General features: G+C 36.7%; 1 protein-coding gene across 1 annotated transcript in view; it reads left to right on the forward strand.

The window, feature by feature from the left end:
* The window catches only part of DIAPH2 (diaphanous related formin 2), an 888,726-nt gene that overhangs the window by 365,924 nt on the left and 495,051 nt on the right, over positions 1-27,751 (forward strand). The window contains exon 19 of the mRNA XM_029240205.1: positions 25,919-26,020. Within this exon, the coding sequence (XP_029096038.1) occupies positions 25,919-26,020 (102 nt within the window). The remainder of the gene's footprint in view (positions 1-25,918; positions 26,021-27,751) is intronic.

Below are 27,751 nucleotides of genomic sequence, written 5' to 3' on the forward strand. Positions count from 1 at the left end.
CTAAATTTAAAGCAAATTATGTGGAATATTGTGTCTTGAATTAACAGTCATGTGGCAGGAAGGAGGTAACATGGTTTGTAGGTTTACAGAATGATTTTTTAAAGTATCAGTTTACATAAATTCTTAAAACACTATATTTAGTGTCTGGTCCTATGGTATATCTAGGATAATGTTAAATATACTTTCACTCTCATTTTTATTATTGATTTAAAGAGACCTTAAATTTCTACAGGACATCACATTTCTCCCTTTCTGGCCATCTATCATATAATTAAGGTGATATCAAAGACTGATTAGAATATTTAAGTCATTAAGATTTTAATTCTTAATTGTATAATCTCCCTTGGCAGGGCTCTTAACTTTTATGATACAGGGTGTGTAGAAATTCAGCAGAGACATTTATTTATTTTCTTTTATGAACAAGGCTATACAATTTGCATTTTTCCAGGTGGTAGTGGAAATATGAATAGATCACACAGCTGCTGGCTTGGTGGGTTTGGGGGGTATGTTTAGCAGATGTTTGCAGAATCTGGAGTTTGAAGTATTCTCAAATATATAGAAAGAGACACAGATATCTGTTCTCTAGTTTAACATTTCATAATATCTATTTCTTTGTGATCTTGCTGGTATAAAACTGCCTTGCTTTGTTCCCTGGTTTTTTTTGGCCCCTGCCCCTCAAAGGAATTTTAATAGCTTAGGGGATATTTCTACCAAAACCTTTGAATTAGATGGACATTTCTGTTAAGTAGTTGAATATATTTTCAAGAATAATGTGGGATTTCTATAATTAGCTCAAAAGTTTACCTACAAGAAAGAAAATGAAAACCGCAGCCAGCTTCATTTCCATGGCTCATTTCTATAGTAAAATCACCTACCTAGGCTAAAGAAGAACCATTTTCCCCATTTCATCTGAGATGAGATAGCCTGTGAAGAACTTGGGCCAACCTGATTTTTTATCATTTACCTCATTAGCTGCTTTGGTTAAAAATAAACACTGACAAACAACAGGGATTTGGGATGCTCATGATTCAGTTTATAGGTCATCAATATAGTGATTACTGAATATTTGCTTTTAAGGCCAATTTATTGATCAATTCAAACAATATTTATTGAGCTACATGAAAGCTACTTTGCTAAGCATTGTGAGATCTACCAAGATGATTAAGTTAGACTTGGACCCTTACATCTAGGAGCTTAATTTTCATGAATGAGACATTCACATAGCTAATAAGAATATACCAAACATACCAAAGTCGTGTAGGTGAGATTGAGATGAAGTGGTGCTGACTTTAAGGGAATGAGGGAAGGGGAGATAGTGGAAAATGTCATGAAAGTGGAGGTAAGCTAGCTGGGCCTTTAAGGATGAGTGAGATTCAGGTATTTAAGTAATGTGGCTGAGAAGGAAAAAAAAAAATTTCAGCGGAACAAATTTTATGTTGAAAAACCTGGAGCTTATAATGTCCTTTTCCCCAGGCAACAGCAGGTGTGTTAACATGTGGCTAGACTGTAGAGTTCATGTTAGAGATGGAAGGAGGGGGACACTTTAGAGGAAATGGCAGAAAATGGTGTTAGAAAGATATGTTCGAACTGGATTATGAGGGCCTTTAATTGCTAGACTAAGAAATCCTGACTTTAACTGATAAGAAATTTGGAAGCATTGAGGGATCTTAGAAGACTGACCTGAGCAAAGCTGTTTTTAAAGACATTTAGTGGAGTTGCTAAGGTGAAAGGGCCTGAGGGCCTGAATAAGAATTGTCCCTTTAAGTTAGAATCTCTAGGACTAGAGAACTTATTATTGTTGTGTAATAGGGTATAGGTAAGAGTTAAAGGTGAGTCTGGAATTTTAAGACTATGTGACTGGGAAAATGACGATACTTTTAACGTAATTAGGGGAGGGAAAGAGAGGAAGAACAGGCTCAGAGGAAGGTGATGAATGGGTCTTGGAAACCATGAGATTAGGTTGCTAGTTCTCAGCATCCAGGAGGAACTATCCAGTAGGCTTAGAAATGCCAGTCTAGTCTTGGGTGAAAATTCTTTTAAAGTATATTCCTGGGAGTGAAATTGCTGGGTCGTGGGATATACACACCATCATCTACAAAACTGTATTGTTGTTGCAGTTGTTTTATGACATCATTATTTGTTTAGATTTGCCCACATGTTTACCCCTTTCTTTGCTCCACACGGCTTCATATATTTTCCACCTTCCTTCTAGAGTCATTTTCCTTCCTTAAAGTATGTCCTTTATAATTTCTTTTAGTGAGGGTCTGTTGGTGGCAGAGTTCTAGGTTTTGCTTTTTTGAAAATGCCTTTTTAATATCTTATTTTGAAAAATATTTTGCCTAGATATTCTGGGTTATTATTTTCTCTCAGCACATTGAAGATATCAGTCCCCCAATTTTGGCTTCTGTTGTTGTTGATAGGTTAGCTCTCATTCTATGTTTGTTACCTTTAAGGTAATGTCTTTTCTGTGTATTTGATCTTAAGATCATGTGTTTATCTTTGGTATTAGAGTTTACATCACTATGCTTAGGTGTTGATTTCTTTTTATTTATCCTACTTGGGAGTTTTTTGAGCTTCCTGAATCTGTGTATTTGTGTCTTTCTGGAATATTGGAAAATTATCAACCATTATCTCCTCAAATATTGCCTCTGTCCCATTCACCCTTTTCTGACCTTCTGGAAATTGAATTATAAAAATTATACCTTGTCACTCTATGCTATGCTGCATTTCTCTTAACCTCTCAAATTTTCTATGTATTTATTGCTTAAGTGATTCATTCTAGAACATTCCTTCAGCTGTATCTTCCACTTCATGAATCTCTCTTAATCTCTGTTTCATCTGCTGGTAAACCAACCCTCTTGAGTTTTAAAATTTTAATTGTTACTTTTTTTTTTTTTTTTAGTTTTAAGAAATTTCATTTGGTTCTTTTGCAGATCTGCTGAATATTGGTATTAGTATTTTAATAGCATCTTGCTCTTTGTTAATAATTTCAATCCTTCTTATTTCTTTAAGCATATTAAATATGTTATTTCTTGTACATTTATCTGTGGGAATATTTTAAGGCCTCATGTGAGAGTTAATATCCTTCAGAGGAGATTCATATTTGCTTTTGCCAGGTTGCTACCAACCTAGAATCATGTTAAAATTTTGGCTTAAGTTAAGACTCAAGGAAGTGTGAATTCAGGCTGTATGAGGACTGGCTTTTGATTAGGAATTCTCAGAGAAGATTTTTACCATCTCCACTTAGCACCAGGGTTTGATGTGGGCAGTTTTCTTCTTAGGCCCCTTGGGAGATGAGCAAGTTCATTTCTAATTTACTGTTAAACTGAGCTGTAGTCTTCTGGGGCTTTTAGGGCCATGTTCTATTATTACTCTTTCCACTTTGATCAGGCCCTGGGCTTGGTTTCTATTCACTCATACTTGATGCCTTGGAAACAAGCTCAAGTTCATCTGGCTTTAGCAAATTCACTCAAGGTCTAAAGCTGGCTCTACTGATGTTTGCCTCTCTGAGTTCTTTCACTTACTTTTTGGCCTCCAGGTATTCCTTACTTTCTGGCCAGATTATGCTTTTAAGGTTATTTTTAAAAGATTCATCACATTTAGTTCTTTCAGTGGGTCGTAAGTCAGGGTATATATTCTGCCATACTTTCAGAAACAGAAGTTCAGGTGACCCATTTTTTGTGGACACGTGACACCTCAAAATGACTTTATTCTTATCTTGTAGTTTCCTAAACATGAGACATTCATACTTGAATACAGAAATTGTGGTGTCCAGTCTTTTTCTGATCCAAGTTAGTTACATATTAATGCTCATTTTTAGAACAGGAAAAAAAATTGTAACGAGCTATTGAAGAATCACAGTGATTTAAGAGGTGATTCCAAGGACTATGTTTTGTCAACAGGTATAGTTTCTAGTCCCACTTTCACATAAAAATTATCCCCCTCCTCTTTCACAAAAGAAATTTTTTAAAAAGGTGGGGAGAAGACCAAGAAAAAAATCAATTCAGTCTACATAGAACAGTATCGTACTAACGGGCCCTTAATGAATGCATGTGTGCTTCTGTGTATATGTGTGTGGTTTCTGAATTTTCAGCTCAGGATTGGAGGGCATTCAGTGAAAGCTGCCTGCATGCAGTTGCTTCAGGCTCTAGAAGCACTCACAGAGGCTCTACTTATCAGGTAGAGTGACTTGACATTAGGATTTTGCCATGGGAAAATCCGTCTTAGTTGTTATCTGCCACCAGTAATGGGTTTTACCAGGGAAACACGTATGCCAGCTGTTAAGTTTCATGCTGGTGATGGAAACAGAAAACAAATCAATCATCGAATCACCATTATTAAATGCAATATGCAGCAGTGAATAGCTGTGTCATCTTAAAAGTAATTTAATTATGGATATAAGGGTTGATGTCCAATAACTCTGGAAAGGCTGGCTTTTAATTTGTTAAATTAGAATATGTTTTCATTTCTAATGCATAGAATTTTAAGGAATTTTATGGTTTGGCCATGTAGTACTTTCATCCAATTCTGCAAGCATGTTTTAAAAATGCCTGTTATATACCAAGTTGGTACTAGTTTCCAGTGATATAAATATGGTCAAGATATGGCTGATGGCTTTAAGAAGCTCACACTTAATTAGGGAGCTGGATATCTAAACTAATGATAAGGCAGTATATTAAGTGCTATATCCATGCTAGGAACAAAAAGCTGTAGAGGTCCAGAGGAGGGAGTAATTAATTCTGCTTGGAAGAGTTCAGGAAGACATCCCGGAGGAGATAATATTTTAGCCCAGCCAAATGTTTTCAGGCTCAGAAGGAGTGGGACATAAAGAACTTTCAGCTAAGACATATAGGCTTGGAATTTACTGACTTTTTCCAAGAATGGTGAGTACTCTGGTATCGCTGGCTCATTGGGCTATCTGGGGGCTATTACTTTACTTACCAGTGAAGTTTTTAAAGGTCCTGAATGCCATTATTATTACTTAAGCTTTATCCTATAAGGTAGTGAAAAAAATCATGTATAAGTAGTAGGATCATAATATTTTTCAAAGGTAACCACAGTAATGAATGTGTAGAAAAAACCAGAGTAGAGTGAAAAAAATTCAAAACGAAAATCCAGGAGACTACTTCAAATTCATAGCTCTTTCATACACCTTACATTTTTGGAGTTACTCACTTGTTCTTTCCTAAGACAGAGACTGTCCTTTAATCATTTTTGCATTCATATTGCCTACCATAGTGCATAGCTGTAGAATAAATCGATTAATGAATGAATGATCTAAGCAATAATTGTGGAAGGCTGTAAACAAGACAGTAGAAAGGGAAGGAGAATTTTACAGGGTGTAGCGTAGGCTTAGGAAGAGAAAGGTCAAAGACAACTTGATGGTTTCTTACTTGTATGATAATTGGGTTATGATGCCTTTAACACATGTAGGGAACAGGCAAACCACTTTTCACTTTACTGGATTTGAGTTCATGTTGGAGCATCTTTCTCTGTATGTCCTGTGGAAGAAGTAAGAAATTGATTTATGAGTCTGTACCTCAGGGGAAAAGCCTGGGCGGGAGATAAAGATTCAAGAAACATAAGCACATAGATTAATGATCAAAGTCAGGGGAGCAGATCACATAGGGTGAAAATATAAAATAAAAAGCTGGGGCTTCCCTGGTGGCACAGTGGTTGAGAGTCCGCCTGCCGATGCAGGAGACACGGGTTCGTGCCCCGGTCCAGGAAGATCCCACATGCCTCGGAGCGGCTGGGCCCGTGAGCCATAGCCACTGAGCTTGCGCGTCCGGAGCCTGTGCTCCGCAACAGGAGAGACCACAACAGTGAGAGGCCCGCATACCGCAAAAAAAAAAAAAAAAAAAAAAAACTGGAAGCATGGGTCACTAATATTTAAGGAGTAGGTAGAGAATACAGTGTGGAAAACCAAGGGCTGGTCAGAAGTGTAGGTTTGATTATCAGGGAAGTCTTTGGTCTTCGAAGTCATTGAAGAGAAAGTTTCCAGAACTGTTTTAGTAATAAGGAGTAATTCAGTAGTTTCCTGTATTGATGCATATGATATTATGGATATATATGCAACACACATATATTAATATAGACTTGGAGGATAGTGAGATCACCCATATCTGGTGTTATGTAATTTCAAACCTTAAAGCAATAAGACAATTTCTAGGAAGGAGTGAAGAAAAAAAAGAACAGACACTTCTTGGTTTATGTCTCATTTAATAGAATGGTTCTCTCATTTTTCAAGTGATCAGCTTGAAGTAGTTTTGTCTGTTTTTTTTTAATGTGTGTTTATGCATTTCAGTTTCATTGATTACAGGCTTTAAAAGGTTTTAATGTGGCCAAGTATTGAGGATGTAGCTGTAAGAGTCTTTATGTGGTGGTAAACTCCAGCATTTAATAACTGCTGAAAATGCAGTGTCTTCTCTCTTATGGTATTTGACAGGTTTTTTGTTATTATTTTGATACTCTTTATTTTGCCAAGAGATAACTCATTCCCAAAGGTATTTTATGCCAGGGAAATTTCATTCCACTTTGTATAGAAGGCTAGGTTTTATATTATATTTTGAGTGTGCATTTTTACTGTGGATTATAAATTACTGGAATTACTTAAGCAAAATTCATACCGAGATTCTGTATTTTCAAACTGATAATGACCATATGCACTGGACGGCAAGCCCAGAAAACTGCCAGCAAATAATCATCCTTGTCTTTAGGAAACAGTTAAGTCATTGTGTCATGCTTCAATCACCATTAAATATATCGGTGGATAGACTCATGGATTCATTTCTGTTCTTTATATTAAACCAGGTTTTTCCTTTATCATCTTTAGAGATGGAATTTGGGATGTCTGGTATGCTTACTTGTAACTTTACAGAACCCCTTTTCTTTCTGTAGCTCACTGGGTTAGAGAGCATGTAGTGCAGTATTTGAGAGTGATTGGTGGAGGCCATTGAATGGGAATTAGCATTTAGGAAGGTTCCTATTAAGAGCTAGTCACTCTGCTTCATGTTTTACATATGTTAGTTCACACGCTACGGGAGGCACCTTGCTGTGGTGGAAGGAATATGAACTGGAAAGCTCTACTGATGTGGGTTTGAAATCCAGATTTATTACTTGTTGGATGGACAAAGTTACTTCACTGCTCTGAGCCTAGGTTTTTTTGTAGTAAAAACAGAATATTTACCTTGAAGAGTTATTATGATTTAAGGGATAGAGATATATAACCTAAGGCACTCATTAGATAGGAAATAATAGAATAATCAATATCATTAATAATAGCGGATATTAGAAAGGAAATTAAATGTTTGATTTTAATTCTATCATGAATTAAATAATTCATGCATGGCATACAGAGAAATGGGAAGGTATAGGCAATCACTCTTTTTTTTTTTTTTTTTTTTTTGCGGTACGCGGGCCTCTCACCACTGTGGCCTCTCCTGCTGCAGAGCACAGGCTCCGGACGTGCAGGCCCAGCAGCCATGGCCCATGGGCCCAGCCGCTCCGCGGCATGCGGGATCCTCCCGGACCGGGGCACAAACCCGTGTCCCCCGCATCGGCAGGCGGACTCTCAACCACTGCGCCACCAGGGAAGCCCCGGCAATCACTTTTTAAATAAAACTTTAAAATGTTAATTTGGCAAGCATGTTGGATATCGTAGGTTTGTTAAGGTCAGTGACTGTTTCATGGAACTCTTTCCCTTCCTAGTGTAACATCTTGCCCCCTACTAGGAACTTAACTATTTCTTTAATTGTATCACACTGAAATTGTTTGAGGTAGCATGATTTTGTAACTAAATTGGCCCAGCAAATTTTATTCTTTCATTTGAATATTTTCTGTTAATATGACTATACATGCAGTCAGTAAGTCGAGAAAGCCACCTGCTTTCTTGTTGGTAGGCCACCTAGCTAGTCCATCTGGACTTGGTGTAGAGGGCAGCTTTAAAAACTACCATTAGGTCTGCATATTGTCAGATTTCACACCTTCAGGACACCGTTGCTAACTGGGTGATAGCCAGTTTATTTCCTTCAACTAATGTTGTAGATAAACACTTCATATTTTAGTTTAGCCCTGCTATGAGAGAATTACAGTGTTCTAATCTTCATCAGCACTTTGTGATCCAGAAACTTTGTATTTCAATAAAAATGTCAGAGGCTGCAGGTTCTGGAGAATTTACCATTTGAACATACCAATTTTGTTCATTTGTTGACTCAGACAGATGGAGTTGTATTTCTTTGCTGTAGATGTTGACAGGACCTTATGGGCCTTTGCTGTATAAACATTTAGTTCTCTAAACAATAATTTCCAATCTAGTTCTGGTGGTACTGCTAAATACTACTTTTCTCTTACTATGACCCTGGAAAATGCTCTTTCATCATCAGTAAAAAGAGGGTGGGGTACTTGCTTACTGTCAATGTGGACTTTCTTTTCCTGCTTGATTTCATTAATGAGCAATTCCAGGAAGCTTTGGGCCATTGTATCACTTTGTTTCATTCCATTATAGATATTGATGCAACATGGATCACTGAACAGTATAATCTCTTTTGCACAGTTTCTATTGATCTTGTCCAGTAAATCATTGTATGCTGGGTTTGTTCTGAAATCATTTTGGGCGTAAAAACTGTTCTTGAGTTTGACAATCAGGTACCTTCTTGTAATAGGCAAACTTATGCCAAGCTGGGATTCAGTCATTTTGTTTCTGTCTCCTTCATACTATAGATGGTTATTTTTCCTAACTTCTCAAGTGAGTGGTCTTTACGCCATTTCCCTTCACTTTTTCCCTGCATCCTGTAATATGGCTTCTGTTGTCATTGCTCTCTTGAAATTGCTCTATATGGTCTGAAATGGACTATTTTCTTCTGGTCATTTTTTCGGGACTTAGTCTATGCTTGACCTTCTTGCTATGTTTGACACTGTTGATTATTTTTTCTTATTGAAACATTTTCCTTTCTCACTGTGGGGGCAATGTGGTCTCTTGTTTCTCACACCGTTTTGCTTGTTCTTTTTGTCCTCTTAATTGGCTGTTCGTCGTCTCTGTGTCCACGACTTCAGGCTTCATCCCCAGGGTCTAATCTTCTGTCTTGGATTCTTTCTCACTGACTGTTCGATCTCCGCTTAGGCTTCAGTTATATCTTGAAGACAAGATCGTCAAATTCGCATTTCTCTTCCTGCACCCTCATCATTTTCCACTCTCATATTTCACATGTTTTATTCACATAGTATTTCTTGAGTATCATTTTCTAGATACCATGGGAGGTGGAATGGATGTGGGAGACAAATTTGTACCAAACCTGTTGTCTTCCCTCACAAAGTTGTGAGTTTGTAACTTAGGGAAGGCAAAAAGATGCATACATGAGCCTTAGTTTAGTAGGACAACATATGGAAGTACCTTATCAGTGATGTAGGAGGCAGACCATGTAGTGATAATTGGAGGTTTCATAGAGAAAGTGCCACTTTATTTGGGTCTTAATGGATAGATATAGGTTTGACAGCACAGAAGTGAAGGGAGGTGAGCTCAAATTATTTTGCAGTCCTTTGGGAGTCCTGTCATATTCTTCTGACTGTAGGTAGACTTGTCCTAGGTAGACAATACGCAAAATATTGCTTAAAATTGGAACCTGTAATCTTTTCATCTATATTAGACACCCAGAATAACAGTGTGCACAATAACTCGTCATACCCGTAATATATTTAAAATACATATGTATTAGAGGCAGAACTTCAAGGGTAATTTTAAAGAAGTATAACTGTTTAGCTTTCTATATTTACTTAGTCCTATTGTATCTTGTATGCCTTGGCTTTTAAATATACTACACCAGATATCAGATGTAGCCTCTGACCTTTTAAGTGTCTTTTCAGATTTATCTCCATGAGCTCTGAGTGGAAAGCTAGATATATTAGCTCTTCTTTCATTCCTCTTCATGGATTGTCACACCCAACTTTGGAGTTTATGGTTTTTTCACCTGATATTTTAGAACCATTTTCCAGGAAGAAATAGGAGTCTTATCATTTCTTACTAGCCAATTTGAAGCTTTTAATTTGATTATACTTATTTTTTTTAATTAATTAATTTTATTTATTTTTGGCTGCATTGGGTCTTCGTTGCTGCGAGCGGGCTTTCTCTAGTTGCGGTGAGCGGGGGCTACTCCTCATTGCGATGCGCAGGCTTCTCATTGTGGTAGCTTCTCTTGTTGCAGAGCCCAGGCTTTAGGCGTGTAGGCTTCAGTAGTTGTGGCACGTGGGCTCAGTAGTTGCATCATGCAGGCTCAGTAATTGTGGCTCGCAGGCTGTAAAGCACAGGCTCAGTAGCTGTGGCGCACGGGCTTAGTTGCTCCGCGGCATGTGGGATCTTCCCGGACCAGGGCTCGAGCCCGTGTCCCCTACATCAGCAGGCGGATTCTTTACCACTGCACAACCAGGGAAGTCACTGATTATATTTCTTTATGACGCCTCTGTTCCAAATTTTATGTATTGACTTCCTGCTCCCTCTCTGTAGTTATGCCCAGTGCTTAAGTTCACATTCAAAGTATTCCAGGCTGAAAGCAGAGGCACACTTTGGTGGCAGCCATGAGTAAGGCCACAATGAACCCCTGCAGTGATGGGACTGAAGTGGCTGGGGTGAAGTAAAGGCCAGCCTAATGGCGAGCACAGCAGGTTTGAAATAGTTTGCTAGGAAAAAGAGTCAGCAGGTTGCTGTCCTCATCCAGTCAAATTTATTTGCTGTCTGTGACTATTAGCAGCTGCTTCTTACCTGGGTTATTACTTTCTCTTTTATGTTTCAGGTAAAACCTTCAATTCAAGGGATTTCTGAGGTTTTTTTTTTTTTTTACACATAATGTAGATTTCATTCTAATCTTTATGAGATGTGTTTGACTTTATATGGTGATAGCTGTATCTGAATTCTACAGATTTCAGAGAATTTGGGAAACAGTGCAGTGAGGATGCAATGTATTGATACACTGAGTTTTGCTTTGCTCTGAGATTTAGTATTTAATCTTAAGCATTGCTTTTATCTTATATATGCCTCTATAAACAATACAGGAACTTAGGCTCAAAAACTAATAAAAGGTACACAGAAGGCAATTACCAATTATTCTACAATAAACTATTAGGCTTATATTCTTGTTTTATACTGTATCTTTTATAGTTATGTTAAAAATGCTCTACAGCACTGAATATGGTATTATTAAAAGATAGTTCTCACAGGAGACAGAGTTTCTTATAGCTGGACCCTCATCCAACAACTTTTTTTTAAGTTCTTAAAAGCTTACAACCCAAACTGTTTCTGGCATTTAGTAGAATAAAGTACCTCATGGAAGGTCATTGTTAAACAGAAGCCACCTAACTATGATCTATTTAGTGATGTGCACACTCACACATAGACGCCAGTTATGGCTATCAATGCCTCAATTTTAAACTAAGTGCATCTATGGAATAGATTTCATAGAAGTTGATTTAATTTATTTGGATGAATAGCTTACATGCTGAACTCAGGTTATCATTATTCTCATTGTTTATAGGTGATATCAACATGCTACTAGCTAGGAACATAACTGAAGTTGACCTTGGCATAAGATAGAGTACTTTCTTTAGGGATTATGTACTTTCACTAGAGTTTGGTTCTTGAGATCTATTGGTCTAAGGCATACAGTCTTTAAAATGGCTACCTGGTGTGCAAAAGCAATGAAACCAAGCTCCAGTGTGCTTGCTTCAGTATCATTTTGTTGAGCTCAACTGTGGATTTTGGTTAGACTGAATTTTCCCTTTTTTGAAAAGTCTAGTTTTCATGGAATAAAATATTTTAACTCTCCCTATTTTGCATATTCCAAGCTTTACCTGCTCTGGTTGTTCTCGGTGACGTGATAAAAAAGGAGCATGTTTACATCAAACAACGATGAATCTGTCTTCAACTATCTTCCACTTTCCTTTCAACAACAAATCATTGTTTTTTCCTTTCTCTTCTAGCATGGTGATAACTGCATCTATAAAAGGGAAGGGAGGCCCTGGTATCTAATATTAATTTTAGTATTATCTATTAATGTATTATGTATATACACATTTTAAATTAATGTGCAAAATGCATTCTTATTTACTCTTAAAACTTCTATGTACTTCTATGTACTTAGAGTGATAGATTATAGCAAGCAACATATGGCAAGATCCTTGCTCTCAGGGAATATATCTAGTTGATAATTGATTTAAAAATAGGGACTTCCCTGGCAGTCCAGTGGTCAAGACTCCATGCTTCCAGTACAGGGGGTGTGGGTTCGATCCCTGGTCGGGGAACTAAGATCCCACATGCCACGTGGCGTGGCCAAAAAAAATAAAAATAAAAGTAAAGAGTGTGCCATGAGGATCATTCACTTTCTTTTAAAATCTCATCAGTTGTCACTACTGTGTACCCAGCTGTTGAGCAAGTGTTGCCTTCAGTGTTAGATTCTGAGCTGTAGAAGAAATTACAAACAGGACTTCCATAGGTTACTGTTGATGATATTTGCAGTTTTCAATTTGGGGATTATTGAGCTATTACAGAGTGTTGTATTATATGCCAGAGAGCAGTTGTTCTAAACCTTGTTGATATCCAGAATTACCTGGGGAGTTGTTAAGAGATACAGGTCCTGAGGCCCTACGTACAGAGATCTTGACATTTTGATTCTGTAATTATGGGTGTGTTCCAATCCAGATTATAAGTAGATGAGAGAGTAGGGAAGGACAAGGAGATGGGGTCAAGCATTCGACATTCTTGATAGTATAACAGGATGATAGGTAGGGATAGAAGAGGGTTATGAATCTGTTTGTCTTAAGAACAGGATAACTCTAAGCTTATTCAGATTTTGTTCTGAACATGTCTTTCCAACATTTCCAGAGTAATCTCACATATTGCTTACTACTTTGAAATAGAAAGTCACCAACAAACCAAACTTGACTTAAAAAAAAAGAAAGAAATGAAAAGTTCAGATACCCCCTCTCCTACACATGCTTCAATTGCCTTCAACAAAATACACTGATGTGGTTTCTGAACTAAAGAAAATTACTGCTGAAAGATAAAATTGAAACCAGTTGGAATCCAAAAGGGGAAAACAGAGACGATGTAACTGTGGTTGTTTCCCATTGAGCTCAGCCAGTAACAAACCAAATTGAGATACTCAGTAATATTTTTATGTACATAAAGTAAGAGAACTGTATTATATGAAATGCAAAGTTCTGATTTATGTGTGTTTTTTATAGAACTTGGATTTCATCTTTTCATAAACCAGTATATCCCAAGTGAAACATTACCAAACATTTTAGCTCCTTATGAGTTCTCATTCTACCCAGATATTGATGGGATGGTAGAAGCTAATTTTATAATTTTATTAAGGCTAATTTGTTTTTATGGTCATTTTACGTGTAGACATATGATGAAATCATATGAGAATATACAGAGAATAAATAAGAGACAGTTATGGTCTGTGATTAAATCGTTGATCCCCGTAGGGTTGACACACTTAAAAAAACATCAGGAGTATAAATGTGTTTGATTACGTGAACGCTATTTGAAAAACAAAATTATCAATCAACAGTTACAGTAAGGCACTTCTAGGTGCTATTTTGCAGGGAAGAGGTTGAACATTTACTCACATTTTCAAAAGTTGAAGTAAGAATAAGTTGACCTCAGTTACAAAAGGAAGGGGATGAGGGACTAGATACTTACTGAGCACTTATTATGTCAAGGGTTGGTAAACTACAGAAGGCAAATCCGGACTGCCACCTAGTTTTGTAAATACATAGGTGTTATGCACACATGGTTCATGCCAGAAGTCTGTGGGGGTGGCTGTGATCACACTTCGTCAGCTAATGTTCTTTGGTTTGGGCTTCCTCATCAAGCCTGTGCCTCTTATGAGTATATTGCTCCAGTCCGCACAACCATTTTTTAAAAATCTGGTGACTTCTCTGAGTCCTTGGGTCCCTGATATAATCTCTAAGCCTCTCACTCTAGTTCTTCATAAGTTACACAGAAATCAGTTCCTCCAGCTACCTAGTTGCTTCCCTAGAAGTAACTAATGTAATAAATGTCTTGTAAATCTTCCTGGAAACATTTACGTATATACCGGCAAATACATATCAATATTTTTTCCTCTGTTTTCCCCATAAATGGTAGCATGTGCTGTACAGTCTTGTATACCTTGTTTGTTTCATTTAACGATATTTGTGAAGATCATTCCATAAAGAGCTTCCTTGGTCATGGATATAGCAGCAGAGTAGTCCTTTGAGTGGGACACACGATGGTTTAATCAGGCAATCTTCTATTGATGAGCTTTTGGGTCATTTCAAACCTTTTGCTGTTAAAAACAATGCCCAGTGATTTCCCTGGCGGTCCAGTGGTTGAGACTCCGTGCTTCCACTGCAGGGGGCATAGGTTTGATCCCCAGTCCAGGAACTAGGATCCCACGTGCTGCGCGGTGCGGCCAAAACCCCCCTCCAAAAAAAACAAACAATGCCCAGTGTACCATAGTTTATTGAATCTGTCTCCAATTGATGAACATTTGTAATCTTTTGCTAGTAACAATACTGGAATACATAACCTTAGACATAAATCATTGTGCACAAATGTGAATATATATGGATTATTCCAAAATATATATATATGGATAAATTCCAAATAATTGGAGGGCCTGTTCTTTTCCAGGCACAGATTTAGGTACTAGCATGTAACAGTGCACAAAACAGTCACAAATACCTTTTTTAAATGGAGCTGACATCAAAGTGGAAGGAGCAGACAATAAATAAAGAAGACATGTATTATGTCAGATGGTGATAACTGCTATAGAGAAAAATGAAGCAGGCAAAGGGGGAAAGGAGTGCCAAGAGGGAGGAGTTATGATTTTGAAGCACATCATCAGGAAAGATCTCTATGAGAAAGTGACACTGACCAAAGATCTGAAGGAAGTGGGGGAAGATCTGGGGATGATATAACCTCGAGTGCAAAGGCTCTGCTGTGGGAGTTGGTCTGGTATATTTGAAGAACAACAAGGAAGCTAGTGTGGCTGGAAGAGAAGGAATGAGAGGAAAGTAGTAGAAGCTGAGGTCACAGTAGCTAAGGAGAGGACATGGAATATAAAGTAAGGCCTTCTAACTTATGGTTACCAAAGGGGAAATGTGGGGCGGGGGATAAAGTAAGAATTTGGGATTAACATATAGACACTACTATATATAAAATAGATAATCAACAACACCTACTGTATAGCACAGGGAACTCTACTCAATATTCTGTAATAAATTATGTGGGAAAAGAATCTGAAAAAGAATGGATCTATGTATATGTTTAACTGAATCACTTTACTGTACACCTGATACTTACACAACATTGTAAATCAACTATATTCCAATATAAAATTAAAAAAATTAAATTTAATAAAAAACAAAGCAAGGCATTCTAGGCTACTGTAAAGACTTTGGTTTTTACTCTGAATGAGACAAAAAAACATAGGGGGTTTCTGAACAGTGGAATAAAATGAATTGACAGGATATAGTGAAGAAGGGCAAAGATAGGATGGAGACGGCTAATCAGTTTACTGCAATAACCTAGGCTAGAAGTTACGGTGGCTTGAAACCCTTGGGTAGGAAGTGGAGGTGATCAGAAGTGATCAAATGCTGGATTTGCTGAAGAGTGGGATGTGGCCTGTGAAAGAAAAGAGTCAGTGATGATTCCACCTTTTTTTTGCTTGAACAATTGGAATTAAGTTGCCATTTGTCGAGAAAAAGACTAAAGCAGATTTGGGAGTCAGACAAGGAGTTTGGTTTGGGATGTGCTAAATTAGAAACAATTATTGGGCAACCAAGTGGAAATATCCAGGAGATTAGAAGTTTCTTTTTAGGATACATAGCCTCCCAGTTTCTGTCGTTTGAATAAGTCCCTGGTGGGATCTAGAACACTGACGTTCTTCTAGACATGCTCAGGTATACTTGAAACCCAGACTGAAAAATCCTACATTGTCAAGTTGAGGCTCTGGCTCCAACTCTCTCAGGGTGTTATTTTGCTCACTCTTGCTCAACAAGGTTAATTGACTTCTGCATTAAACTGAATTGTGTGCAGGACTTGTACCAGTCTGAGATGGACCACATTAAGAAAGAAAAACCTGGATATGATGAATGCCCAAACTATTCTCAGCAAGAAATGCCCTATTAGCCCAGTGACACTGGGTTTTAGCATCATAATTCCTACTGTGATGTTTTCTCAATACTCCTCTTTGTTTGACACACTTAGCTCTTGGGGTTTCTTGCTGGACTTACTGATTTGTGACAAGAAATTAGGAAATTTGACAGAACAGGAGGTCCTCTGAGTGTATGGGATGGCCAGAAAACATCAGTAGCTTTGCCCTACGTAGCAAAGCCAGAGCCAAGCTGCGGGTAAAGGGATTAACTAGAGCTTGAGTCAGGTACTCACAGAGATTAAAGGTTAACAGGAAGAACTCCCACCACCTCATTTGTCAAGTACCAGGTTGAGGTAAAAACCATACTTGAGTTTTGGCATTTAAATGATCATTTCAAATGAGGGAAACTCTCCCTAAAACCTCTAAGCTAACTTTGTTTGTCCTTCCTAAAATATCCATTACCTGCTTAGCTATTGAGGCCCAATTGAAGATATACAACATTAGCTATGCACGTTGTTAAACATAGTGTTCTGGTGACATTTAGCAGTGTTCAGGAATTGGTTTAATGAACAGGTGTACAAATATATTAGTTATGCAGATGTTAATTTGCAGTAACATGTGCTGCCTGATTTGGGGGGTTCTTGTCTAAAATACATCCAGTAAGATTTGCTCCTTAATTTGGAAATCATTACAAAGTATGTGTGTGTGATTCCCACCATTAGAACCATTAGTCTTGTGCAGTGTGCTCTAAACTTCGAGAACACTCCTGGTAATGCCGTTCCTATGGCTTCAGGTACTGTGCAGGTGTCAGGATGAAATCTACCTTTCTGTGAGATGCTGTAGTTAGTGCACAGCTATAGGCAATGTGGAGAGGGGAAGCTTCACAGCTGCAATATGCGGCTCTTGTAAGAGGAGACAGAGAAGCAATTTCCCAGTGCATATTACAGCAGCCTTTCCTCCCAAGGTTTGGTAAACAAATGTGTTACTCCTCACAAAATGGATTCACAGACAATCGAAAATAAAATTGTACTTGCTTTCCAAACTGACTAATCTTGACGAGTATTTTTTTTTTTTTATCATTCTCTTCTCTATTGTTTCTGATTCCTGCTTACACTTGGTACTTGGGATTGCTGAGGCTAACTAACAGTCTGTAAACTGTAAAAAAGGATGGACATATTTAAGTATCAATCTAGCCATATTTTTATTTTTATGTTGAAAAGAAAGGTACTTTGCACAGGCCAATATAGCAAACATCCATGCAGCAGCCTCCCAGAATGAACAAATGCTAATAAAATTTAGTCTTATTTACTACAGATCTTTGCTTTGTAAGAAATAAAACATTAAAGTTGAGGTTTTAAGGGTTCTGCTTATTCTAGTATCACTTTCCTCCTCCAAGACAAACACCTTCATTAATCTGCTGAGTATCTATTCTATGTTTTTATAATTTTTCTTTATATATGTGTGTGTGTGTGTGTGTGTGTGTGCGTGCGTGCATGCATGTGTTTGTATGTATATATATACTCATCTACAAATAATACAGAAGATTATTTGTGTTTTATTTTTAATTTAGATGAATGCTAATATACTGCATTCACCATTTTCCACCACTTTTATTTTTCCATTCAGCATTGTATTTGGGATCTCTTCTTGTTGAAACATTTAGTTGTAGCACTGTCACTGTAAATGCTGGGTTGTATTCCATTATATTAATATACCACAATTTATTTACCCATTTCATAACCCCTGGCATGTGGGTTGTTTCCAATTTTTGTACTGCTATAAACGCATGTCTACAGTGAACATCCTTGTCTCCTTGATCGTTTGACCTGTAAGTGGAAGGATTGGGGTATACTCAGGGTAAGCAGACCTTAAATATATTTGGCATTAATAAATGCTTATTTGAAGGTTGTCCTGATTTTTATTGCTACTGTTGGCACAATCAAATCCTTATTTCTCCACCTTGTCATCCATACTTGGTATTGTGAGACTTTTTTTGTGATTTCCAATTTGATGAGTGTGAAATGGTGTTTCCTTGGTTGTTTTCATTTGCATTTCCCTGATTTACTGATGAGGTTGAGCATCCTTTTATTACTTGCTATACGACCTTGGGCAAATGACTCAATTTTTCTCTTCCTTAGTTTCCTCCTTTGTAAAATGACATTGGTAATACCTATCATATAAGGTGATATAAAAATTAAATTAGTTAGTTCTAGGCACAGAGCAGATATTTAATAAAAGTTGATTTTGGTGAGGGCTGTGATGTTTCTGGTTGTAGTTACTACTACTTCTAGTACTACTACCACTATTATTATTGTTTTAGTTATTACCATTAGTACACTTACCTCTTTAGTGTGTATGCAGATACATATACATGTATATATACGTGTGTGTATATATATGTATATATACCTATATAAGCCTTTGTGCATTTTTCAGTTGTGTTTGTTTAATATTTCCAGAAATGCAAAGATAAAGATGATTTGAAGAGAGTGGAAGATAACAATTAAATGAAAAAATCGTTGCAGCTATCATATAGAAAGCATAGTAGATTTTCCCTGCCTGCCATTGTCATAGTTGCACTCATTTGAACAATTGTTAATTGAAGCTAAAATAACAGCTGTTTCAACTAATACATGAAAAGTTATTTCCATATAGTTAGAATCACTTCTGGAATTGTATGCAGGTGAACAAAATATGTACATATGTCAGGAAGTCACAATTATTTTATTTGTATGATATATCTGAAATGACAGTTGGGCATTGTTGAATATGCGTGCATATATGTATATATGAAGCTATATAAATTTTCAGTGTGGCTTGGAACACTACTATTATTAGCTTTATTTACCCTGGCTTTGTATATAGTGCACTTAATAGGAGGTATCGTATTTTACTTTTCCATATATTCCTTCTTTTAAAAAATATTTCTTTTCTTTTCTTTTCTTTTCTTTATTTTTTTGGCTGTGTTGGGTCTTAGTTGCAGCACACTGGATCTTCGTTGAGGCATGCAGGATCTTTTTTTTTTGTTCCGGCGTGCGGGCTTCTCTCTAGTTGTAGCGTGTGGGTTTTCTCTCTCTAGTTGTGGCGCACAGGCTCCAGGGCACATGGGATCTGTAGTTTGGGGCACGCAGCCTCTGTGGTTGAGGCGCTCAAGCTCAGTAGTTGTGGCACATGGGCTTAGTTGCCCCGTGGCATGTGGGATCTTAGTTCCCCAACCAGGGACTGAACCTGTGTCCCCTTCATTGGAAGGTGGATTCTTTACCACTGGACCACCAGGGAAGTTCTCATATATTCCTTATTCTATGATGTAACACATCAGTTGATGCTGATTTGAAGATAACAATATTATCTAATATGGAACTATGGCTTCCAATAACAAAAGGGAGATTTGCTGAGTGCTATGCAGGTATTCGTTCAAGCTATATTATTATGGATAAGGAAATTATAATTGTTATATACCTTTTGGAGATACTTCCACAATTAGTAATTTTCCTATGACCACTTACTAAAGACATGTGAGTAGACATTTAAGTCTTGTGTACCATTATATGCTCATGCTAGGCTAACACATAGTAGGTGTTCAACAAGTATTTGCTGGATGAATGAGTGAATGAATGACTAGTATTGATGCCAACTTTAGGAATCAATCTTTCTCACAGGAATTTTGAGATAATTTAGTTATAAAAATTTTATTATGATTTATGGCAGTTATCACCATGTAAATCATTCAGTGTTACCCATTTATATTATCTTAATATTTGCTACAAATTACGAACATCTTGACACATGTTCTATGTATCCACTGGGATAGTGGAAATTAATAGGGGATTCCTGAACATTGCCTAAATTAGATTGGGGAAAGAATGTAACCATGTTTACTTTACTTATGCTGATGATCATCCCTTAGCTGTAAAGGAATAAATTTATAGTACAACTGCATGTAAAAATCCATGTATTACAGGAAATATAAGAATACTCAGTGGGCCTTTTATGTCAGATAATTAGTATCTTGATGTTAACATATCTTTAATAATAATAAAAATGTCTTTATTATTACATCATTATCTTCCTACAGACAGCATTTTATAATGTTTCATCATTATTCAGTCGATTAGCATTGCCAATTTAAGCACGCAAATTAATTTAATCCATCGGTTTTAAGCCCAGTGGCTGTATGGGTTTTCATTTGTACAGGGAGAGATCACATACGACTGGAGGCCTCATTGTGAACCTGAGGATCATAGGGCCATTGATGCTAAAATCAATTTTTGAAGTTTTTGTATTGAGAATTAAAAAACATCTCTAGTCTCATTTAAGTAATTTGAAATAATTATAGAATCACTATAATTTACTTTGTTTTAAAATAAATTTAAGTTTTATTTTTTTGTTGTTATAAACACATTTAACATGAGAGCTACCCCTGTAACAAATTTTTAAGTACACAATACAGTATTGTTAACTGTAAGGCTCAGTGTTATACCACAGATCTGTAGAACTTATTTAACTTGTATAACACACTGAACAGTAATGCCCCATATCCCTCTCCCTCCAGCTCCTGGCAGCCACCATTCTACACTGTTTCTATGAGTGTGACATTTTAGATGCCTCATATAAGTGTAATCATTGCAGTATTTGCCCTTTTGTGATTTGCTTATTTCACTTAGCATAATGTTCTCCAGGTTCATCCATGGTGTTGCATATGGCAGGATTTCCTTCTTTATTGATTTATTTATTTTTCTGTGTACCCTAGGATGGTGATTTTCTTTCTTTTTTTTAAATTAATTTTTATTGGAGTATAGTTGCTTTACAATGTTGTGTTAGTTTCTACTGTACAGCCAAGTGAATCAGCTATACATATACATATATCCCCTCTTTTTTGGATTTCCTTCCCATTTAGGTCACCACAGAGCATTGAGTAGAGTTCCCTGAGCTATATAGTAGGTTCTCATTAGTTATCTATTTTATACATAGTATCAATAGTGTATATATGTCAGGGACTTCCCTGGTGGTCCAGTGGTTAAGAATCCACCTCCCAATGCAGGGGATGTGGGTTTGATCCCTGGTAGGGGAACTAGGATCCCACATGCCACGGGGCAACTAAGCCCACATGCTGCAACTACTGAGCCTGTGCGCCACAACTAGAGAACCCTTGTGCCACAGCTACAGAGCCCACACGCTCTGGAGCCCGTGCCCCACAACTGGAGAGCTCACACGCCACAACTACTGACCCTGCATGCTCTGAAGCCCGAGCACTGCAATGAAAAGCCCACGTAGTACAATGAAAAATCCCATGTTACACAACTAAGATCCAAGGCAGCCAAAAAAAAAAATAATAGTGTATATATGTCAATCCCAATCTCCCAATTCATCCCACTGTCCTTCCCCCTTGGTATCCATACATTTGTTCTCTACGTTTGTTCTCTACATCTGTGTCTCTATTTTTTCTTTTCAAATAAGATCATCTATACCATTTTTCTAGATTGCACATATATGCATTAATATACAGTATTTGTTTTTCTCTTTCTGACTTACTTCACTCTGTATGACAGTCTCCAGGTCCATCCACATCTCTACAAATGACTCAATTTTGTTCATTTTTATAGCTGAGTTATATTCCATTGTATATATGTACCACATCTTCTTTATCTATTTCTCTGTTGATGGACATTTAAGTTGCTTCCATGTCTTGGCTATTGTAAATAGTGCTGCAGTGAACATTGGGGTGCATGCATCTTTTTGAATTATGGTTTTCTCTGGGTATATGCCCAGTCGTGGGGTTGCTGGGTCATATGGTAGTTCTATTTTCAGGTTTTCAAGGAACCTACATACTGTTCTCCACAGTGGCTGTATCAATTTACATTCCCACCAACAGTGCAAGATGGTTCTCTTTTCTCCACACCTTCTCCAGCATTTATTGTTTGTAGATTTTTTTTGATGACAGCCATTCTGACCAGTGTGAAGTGATACCTCATAGTTTTGATTTGTATTTCTCTAATAATTAGTGCTGTTGAGCATCTTTTCATGTGTTTGCTGGCCATCTGTATGTCTTCTTTGGAGAAATGTCTATTTAGGTCTTCCACAAATTTTTTGATTGGGCTGTTTGTTTTTTTGATATTGAGCTGCATGAGCTGCTTGTATATTTTGGAGATTAATCCTTTGTCCATTACTTCGTTTGCAAATATTTTCTCCCATTCTGAGGGTTGTCTTTTTGTCTTGTTTATGGTTTCCTTTGCTGGGCAAAAGCTTTTAAGCTTCATTAGGTCCCATTTGTTTATTTTTGTTTTTATTTTCATTACTCTAGGAGGTGGGTCAAAAAAGATCTTGCTGCAATGTATGTCAAAGAGTGTTCTGCCTATGTTTTCCTCTAAGAGTTTGATGGTGTCTGGCCTTACATTTAGCTCTTTAATCCATTTTGAGTTTATTTTTGTGTATGGTGTTAGGGAGTGTTCTAATTTCATTCTTTTACATGTAGTTATGCAGTGTTCCCAACACCACTTATTGAAGAGGCTGTCTTTTCTCCATTGTATATTCTTGCCTCCTTTGTCATAGATTAGGTGACCATAGGTGCATGGGTTTATCTCTGGGCTTTCTATCCTGTTCCATTGGTCTATATTTCTGTTTTTGTGGCAGTACCATACAGTCTTGAATACTGTAGCTTTGTAGTATAATCTGAAGTCTGGGAGCCTGATTCCTCCAGCTCCGTTTTTCTTTCTCAAGATTGCTTTGGCTATTCGGAGGATTTCCTTCTTTTTGAAAGCTAAATAATATTCCATTATATGTATATACCACACTTTCTTTATTCATTCATCCTTTGATGGACATTTAGATTGTTTCCATATCTTGGCTATTGTGAATAATGCTGCAGTAAGCATAGGCGTACAGATAACTCTTCAAGATTTGAATTTCAATTCTTTTAGATATATACCCAGAAGTGGGATTGCTGGATTGTATAGTAGTTCTATTTTAATTATTTGAGGAATCTCCGTACTGTTTTTCCTAGTGGCCCTAGTGGCTATACCATTTTACATTCCTACCAATAATGTACAAGGGTTCCAATTTCTCAGTATTCTCACCAGCACTTATCTTTTTTTTTTTTAAATAATAGCCATCTTAACAGGTGTGAGGTGATATCTCATTGTGGTTTTGATTTGCATTTCCTTTGTGATTAGCAGTGTTGAACATCTTTTCATAAGCCTGTTGGCCATTCCGTATGTCTTCCTTGGAGAGATATCTATTTGAGTTTTAACTGAGTTATGGGATTATCCATTTTTTTAAATTAAGTTATGGAATGTTTAAGTTTTGTAAGTATTAGAAACAAATATGAAATAAAAGCATCTTAGGAAAAGTGGCATTTTCTAGTCATTATGAAAGCAGGAACTGTTTAATATAGGAAAGCTTCAATACTATATAGTTAAGTTTCATACATCATTGCCTCTCTTCAAATTCTATATTTATCTAAGCCTATGGTTGTGATTGCTAAGGAATGCTTTTAAAGACAAGAAAGCCAAAGGTGATAATAGCCACTGGTCAGTATCTACTGATCCTGGTGAAAACATTATTGTTTCTGAAAGCCTGTTTAGTTAAGGAGTTATTTTAAACTAGCTTTACTCTAATGATTCTCAGAACAGCAGGGCCCACTCATGGAATTCTTACCATTCCTTGAGCCTGAGATAAAACCAAATTGTATAATACAAGGAAAATATACTAGGATTCAAAAAACAAAACTGTGAACTCAAGATACTTAAGAGATCTAATCTTAATTTTAAACAGTCTGTTCATGTGAAAAGGGTAGAGGTTGAAATATACTTTTAAAAAAAGCAAAACTATGAAGTCATACAAAATGAGCATTATATATGCCTGGGTTAGTCAGGAGTCTGTTAGTTTGCAGGATAATCTTAATATGTCTTTCATACTATAGCATTTTCATTGTATATGTACTTTGTTAATTTGTCTCCCATAGTGGGATTTAAGGCATATTGAAAGATTAGGACAGTTTTCTTGACTAATCTGTTTGACTAGGACACATTTCTGAATGATACTAGAAGTAATTTCAATAAAATTCAGATAATTTTTTTATTGACAAAAGGACTGACTCTTTGACTGTTATTTCTTTATACAGAGTTGTGTTAAGCTGGGAGTGGCTTGAAAATTAGGATAAATTAAAATGCTGATTATTTTATTGGAGAGACACTGTAGTCTTAGATCCTTTGGGGGAACACTTGTGATGGTTTTAAAAGAATATCTTAAAAGTCATTTTTCTTCCAGTTGACCAATAACTCTCTTATCTTGTGTAAACATGGCAAACTACTTGGCACTCCCATAAGATCATGATTGTTAAGTGTAATTACCTAGCGTGATTGGACTCTCCATCACTTTAGATTGGTCATACTTGTAGAGCTTAGCACTAACTGTTAGGAATTTAGTTATTCAGGTAATTATTTTTTTTCTGTGATTTTTGTAGTAAGTTCATTTAATTTTCATATATTTTGCACCAGTAAAACAAAGGGGGGGTGTCTTAATGGACCCACAATATTTTGATGCCTTCTAGAAAGTTTTCCAGATGCTCACATCTGTAAACACATAGCTTAGCAAAAAAATCTACTGTGGTCATGGGTTACTTTTCCTCTCAAGAAGATCAGTAACTCATTTGTGATCTCCTTAACAAAGATCAGATAAATACTGATTGCCTCAAAATGACATTATATTTTTTAAAAGTAATAAAGAAACAGCATGATGATGGCCATGTGATTTAGCGATGAAATTTAGCCGCAAGAGTTTGGGCCCAAGAGCATATCATTCTACTTGACTGAAAAATGTTGGCTTTACTTTTCTCATATTTTTTCCCATTACCTACAACCCTGTTTTTATATTAGAAGAGGTAAACTGCCAACACAGGAATATAGTGGTAGCTGTAGAATTTCTGTGTAGGAGGGGTTTAGGGATTTGACATAAATCTTCATTTTCTTAGCAGACAGGATGTTGTTTTTCAATTTGGTTTGGGGGATGGCTTGTTTGGAGGGAGGGCTGGTGGAAGTGATGGGGGTCTAAAGCCCCTCCTTGGCACTGTCACTCCTCACGGTTTCAGGACATTTTAACTGTTTGGAACTCAAGGGTTACCTTCTGAATATAGCATAAATAAATCTTTCGTTCAAAGAAAGCAAAGAGCACTAAAAAATGGTGAGGGAGACAAAGGGAACTTACTGAAAAGACCATGTCTTTGAGGTTTATTAATTATGGGTATGCAAATAGGTGCTAACTGTTGTGTAACTTGCAAATGTTTCATGTCTATTCTTCAAAGCAGTCCCAGCAGGAGTTTTTATATGGCAACCTGTTTAGCAGTTAAAGTTACCTTAGATATTTTTAAAGCAATTTCACTGAATTAAAGACCTGCCTAAATTTTAGCATATTTTAGGATAAATGCACATCTGCCTTTTTCCTCAATTAGTCCAAATTAGGGAGATTTTTCTATATATTTAATTCCATTACTGCTGTAGGAACCTGGTTAAGGAGTAATTAATGCTGCACATTAGGTAAGAAGCAGCAATTGATTTTTGGTTCTATTTGGCTTATCTTTTCTGCTTAAGTGCTGATATTTAATTTGTAGGGAAACCTCTAAACAGGTCTATATTTTTATGTTTATCCTCTTCCTTGAACTGATGAAATAAACCCATTTATTGATTTGGGCATGAGCTTTATTAATGTAGCTAATATGCCTTACTAATGTGATTCTGTGTATTTGGATTAGCACTGTTATTATTTATGAATCAACATTTTTCTTTCAGTTCAAAAGAATGCAGAAGCTTTTGAAGAAAAGAAGACCCTGCCTACAAAGAAGAAAGTGAAAGAGTTGAGAATTTTGGATCCCAAAACAGCCCAGAATCTTTGTATGTGATTATTTTCTCAGTAGGGAGTGGTGGTGATGGTGGTGGTGAGGGGTTGTTGGATGTATTTAAAACAAAGTTATAACTTCTTTGAACAGGTATATTTAGCACCTACTAGGAACAAAATTCTGTGTAAACATGATTTAGGCTGCCTTTTTGTCATTCAGCCATAATAGAGACTACCATAATTTAGCCTTGGCTAGGCCAGGTGAAATTTATGAATAATAAAGCTTTGGAAAGTAATGATCATTCAGCATTGTTAGAGGCCACAGTGAGAGGAAAGGCAGAGTTGAAAAGAGTGTTATATTTTTTTTTCCTTCTGCCTAGGCCTGGGAGTGATAGTTTTAGAGTATTCACTAGTCACATTGGGCAAATCCTTTTACTACTATTTGCTTTATATTTGAAGGAATTGTGATGTGAGCTAGTTGTTAACCACTGTACTTTAAAACTGGTTAGTGAACCTTAAAGCCTTTAACAAAGCAGTCAACCATTAAATACGCTTTTCCTAAAGTAGCTGGACAGTTAAACCCATCTTCATTTACACAGGTCCTAAGTTTTTCTTGACATAGTCTCCACTCTGTATTAAATTCAGCATTTGTGTGTGTGTGTGTGTGTGTGTGTGTGTGTGTGTGTGTGACCACAGTATGCTGTGTTTATATTCTGAGGATACTAAAACACTATGTATGAGAAATTTCAGCACATCAAGCATTTCTAAATATGCAGAGAAATACCTTGGGAGTTTATTTTGTGAAGGAGTTTGCTATAGAGAATCAGATTAAAGTAAACAACTCGTCATTCTCATTTTTGTGTCAGTAGGAATGTTGCTGTCAGAAAAGCAGTCTCCTAATAGCTGTTTTGCCTGTGTACATTGCTTACCCGACAGTCCTTTTTTTTTATAAAGTGGATGTTCAGTACTTAAAAAAAAAAAAGAAACATAGTATGATCTTAATTGCTAGTTGATATCTGTCAACATTATTTATTTGGACTATGGAGGTCTCATTTGGTGTTTATGTCTAGGTAATCATTTGCCTGGACAGGGGAGGATGCTTTTTCTTTAGGTACCAGGGAAGGCATATAGACCTCTCCATGAAAAAAAAAAAATTCTTAGGAATATATTTATGTTCTGGTGGTAAGAACACATGTATGTTCTTTAAAAAGTATGTTCAGTGGAGGTTAAAGTGGAATGTATTGTTGAATAATGCTTTCTGAGTCAGTGTAAGCTTTTCTAGGTATAATTTGTTGAATTATTCCCATATGGCCTAATATATATGCATTTAAGAAAAAGTTGACAAGGGAAATCGTTGATTCAACATAAAAGCAACTAATAGCACACCTTATGAATGTCATCAGGGATGCAGAGAACATTGAGGATTCAGACACTTTAATTTTTTCTTATGTGGGAGAACTGCAAAGTAGATTGATATGGTTTTCTTAGTATCGGGTTACTTTACTGTCATTCTTGAGAAGTGCTGTACTGGATGCATCTGACAATCTCCATGGTAAATTCTACGTTGAATTAAAAGGCCTACTTGAGATAAAATTTCTAACTTTTCATGGGTTATTTTGTATTAGCTTCATCTAAAATGCATAAGCATGTAGTCATCAGTGCTGTTAGTAGTTTTATCTTATATATAAATACGCATGAGCTGTAAACATTAGACCCTGAGCTAATAGGCCATTTTGCCTAGATGAGTAGTATAGTCCATCAAATGGAAGCTACTTTTGTTTGCTCAA

This window comes from Monodon monoceros, unplaced genomic scaffold, assembly GCF_005190385.1.
Source record: "Monodon monoceros isolate NGI ecotype Baffin Bay Population unplaced genomic scaffold, NGI_Narwhal_1 Super_Scaffold_22, whole genome shotgun sequence".
Taxonomy (NCBI): domain Eukaryota; kingdom Metazoa; phylum Chordata; class Mammalia; order Artiodactyla; family Monodontidae; genus Monodon; species Monodon monoceros.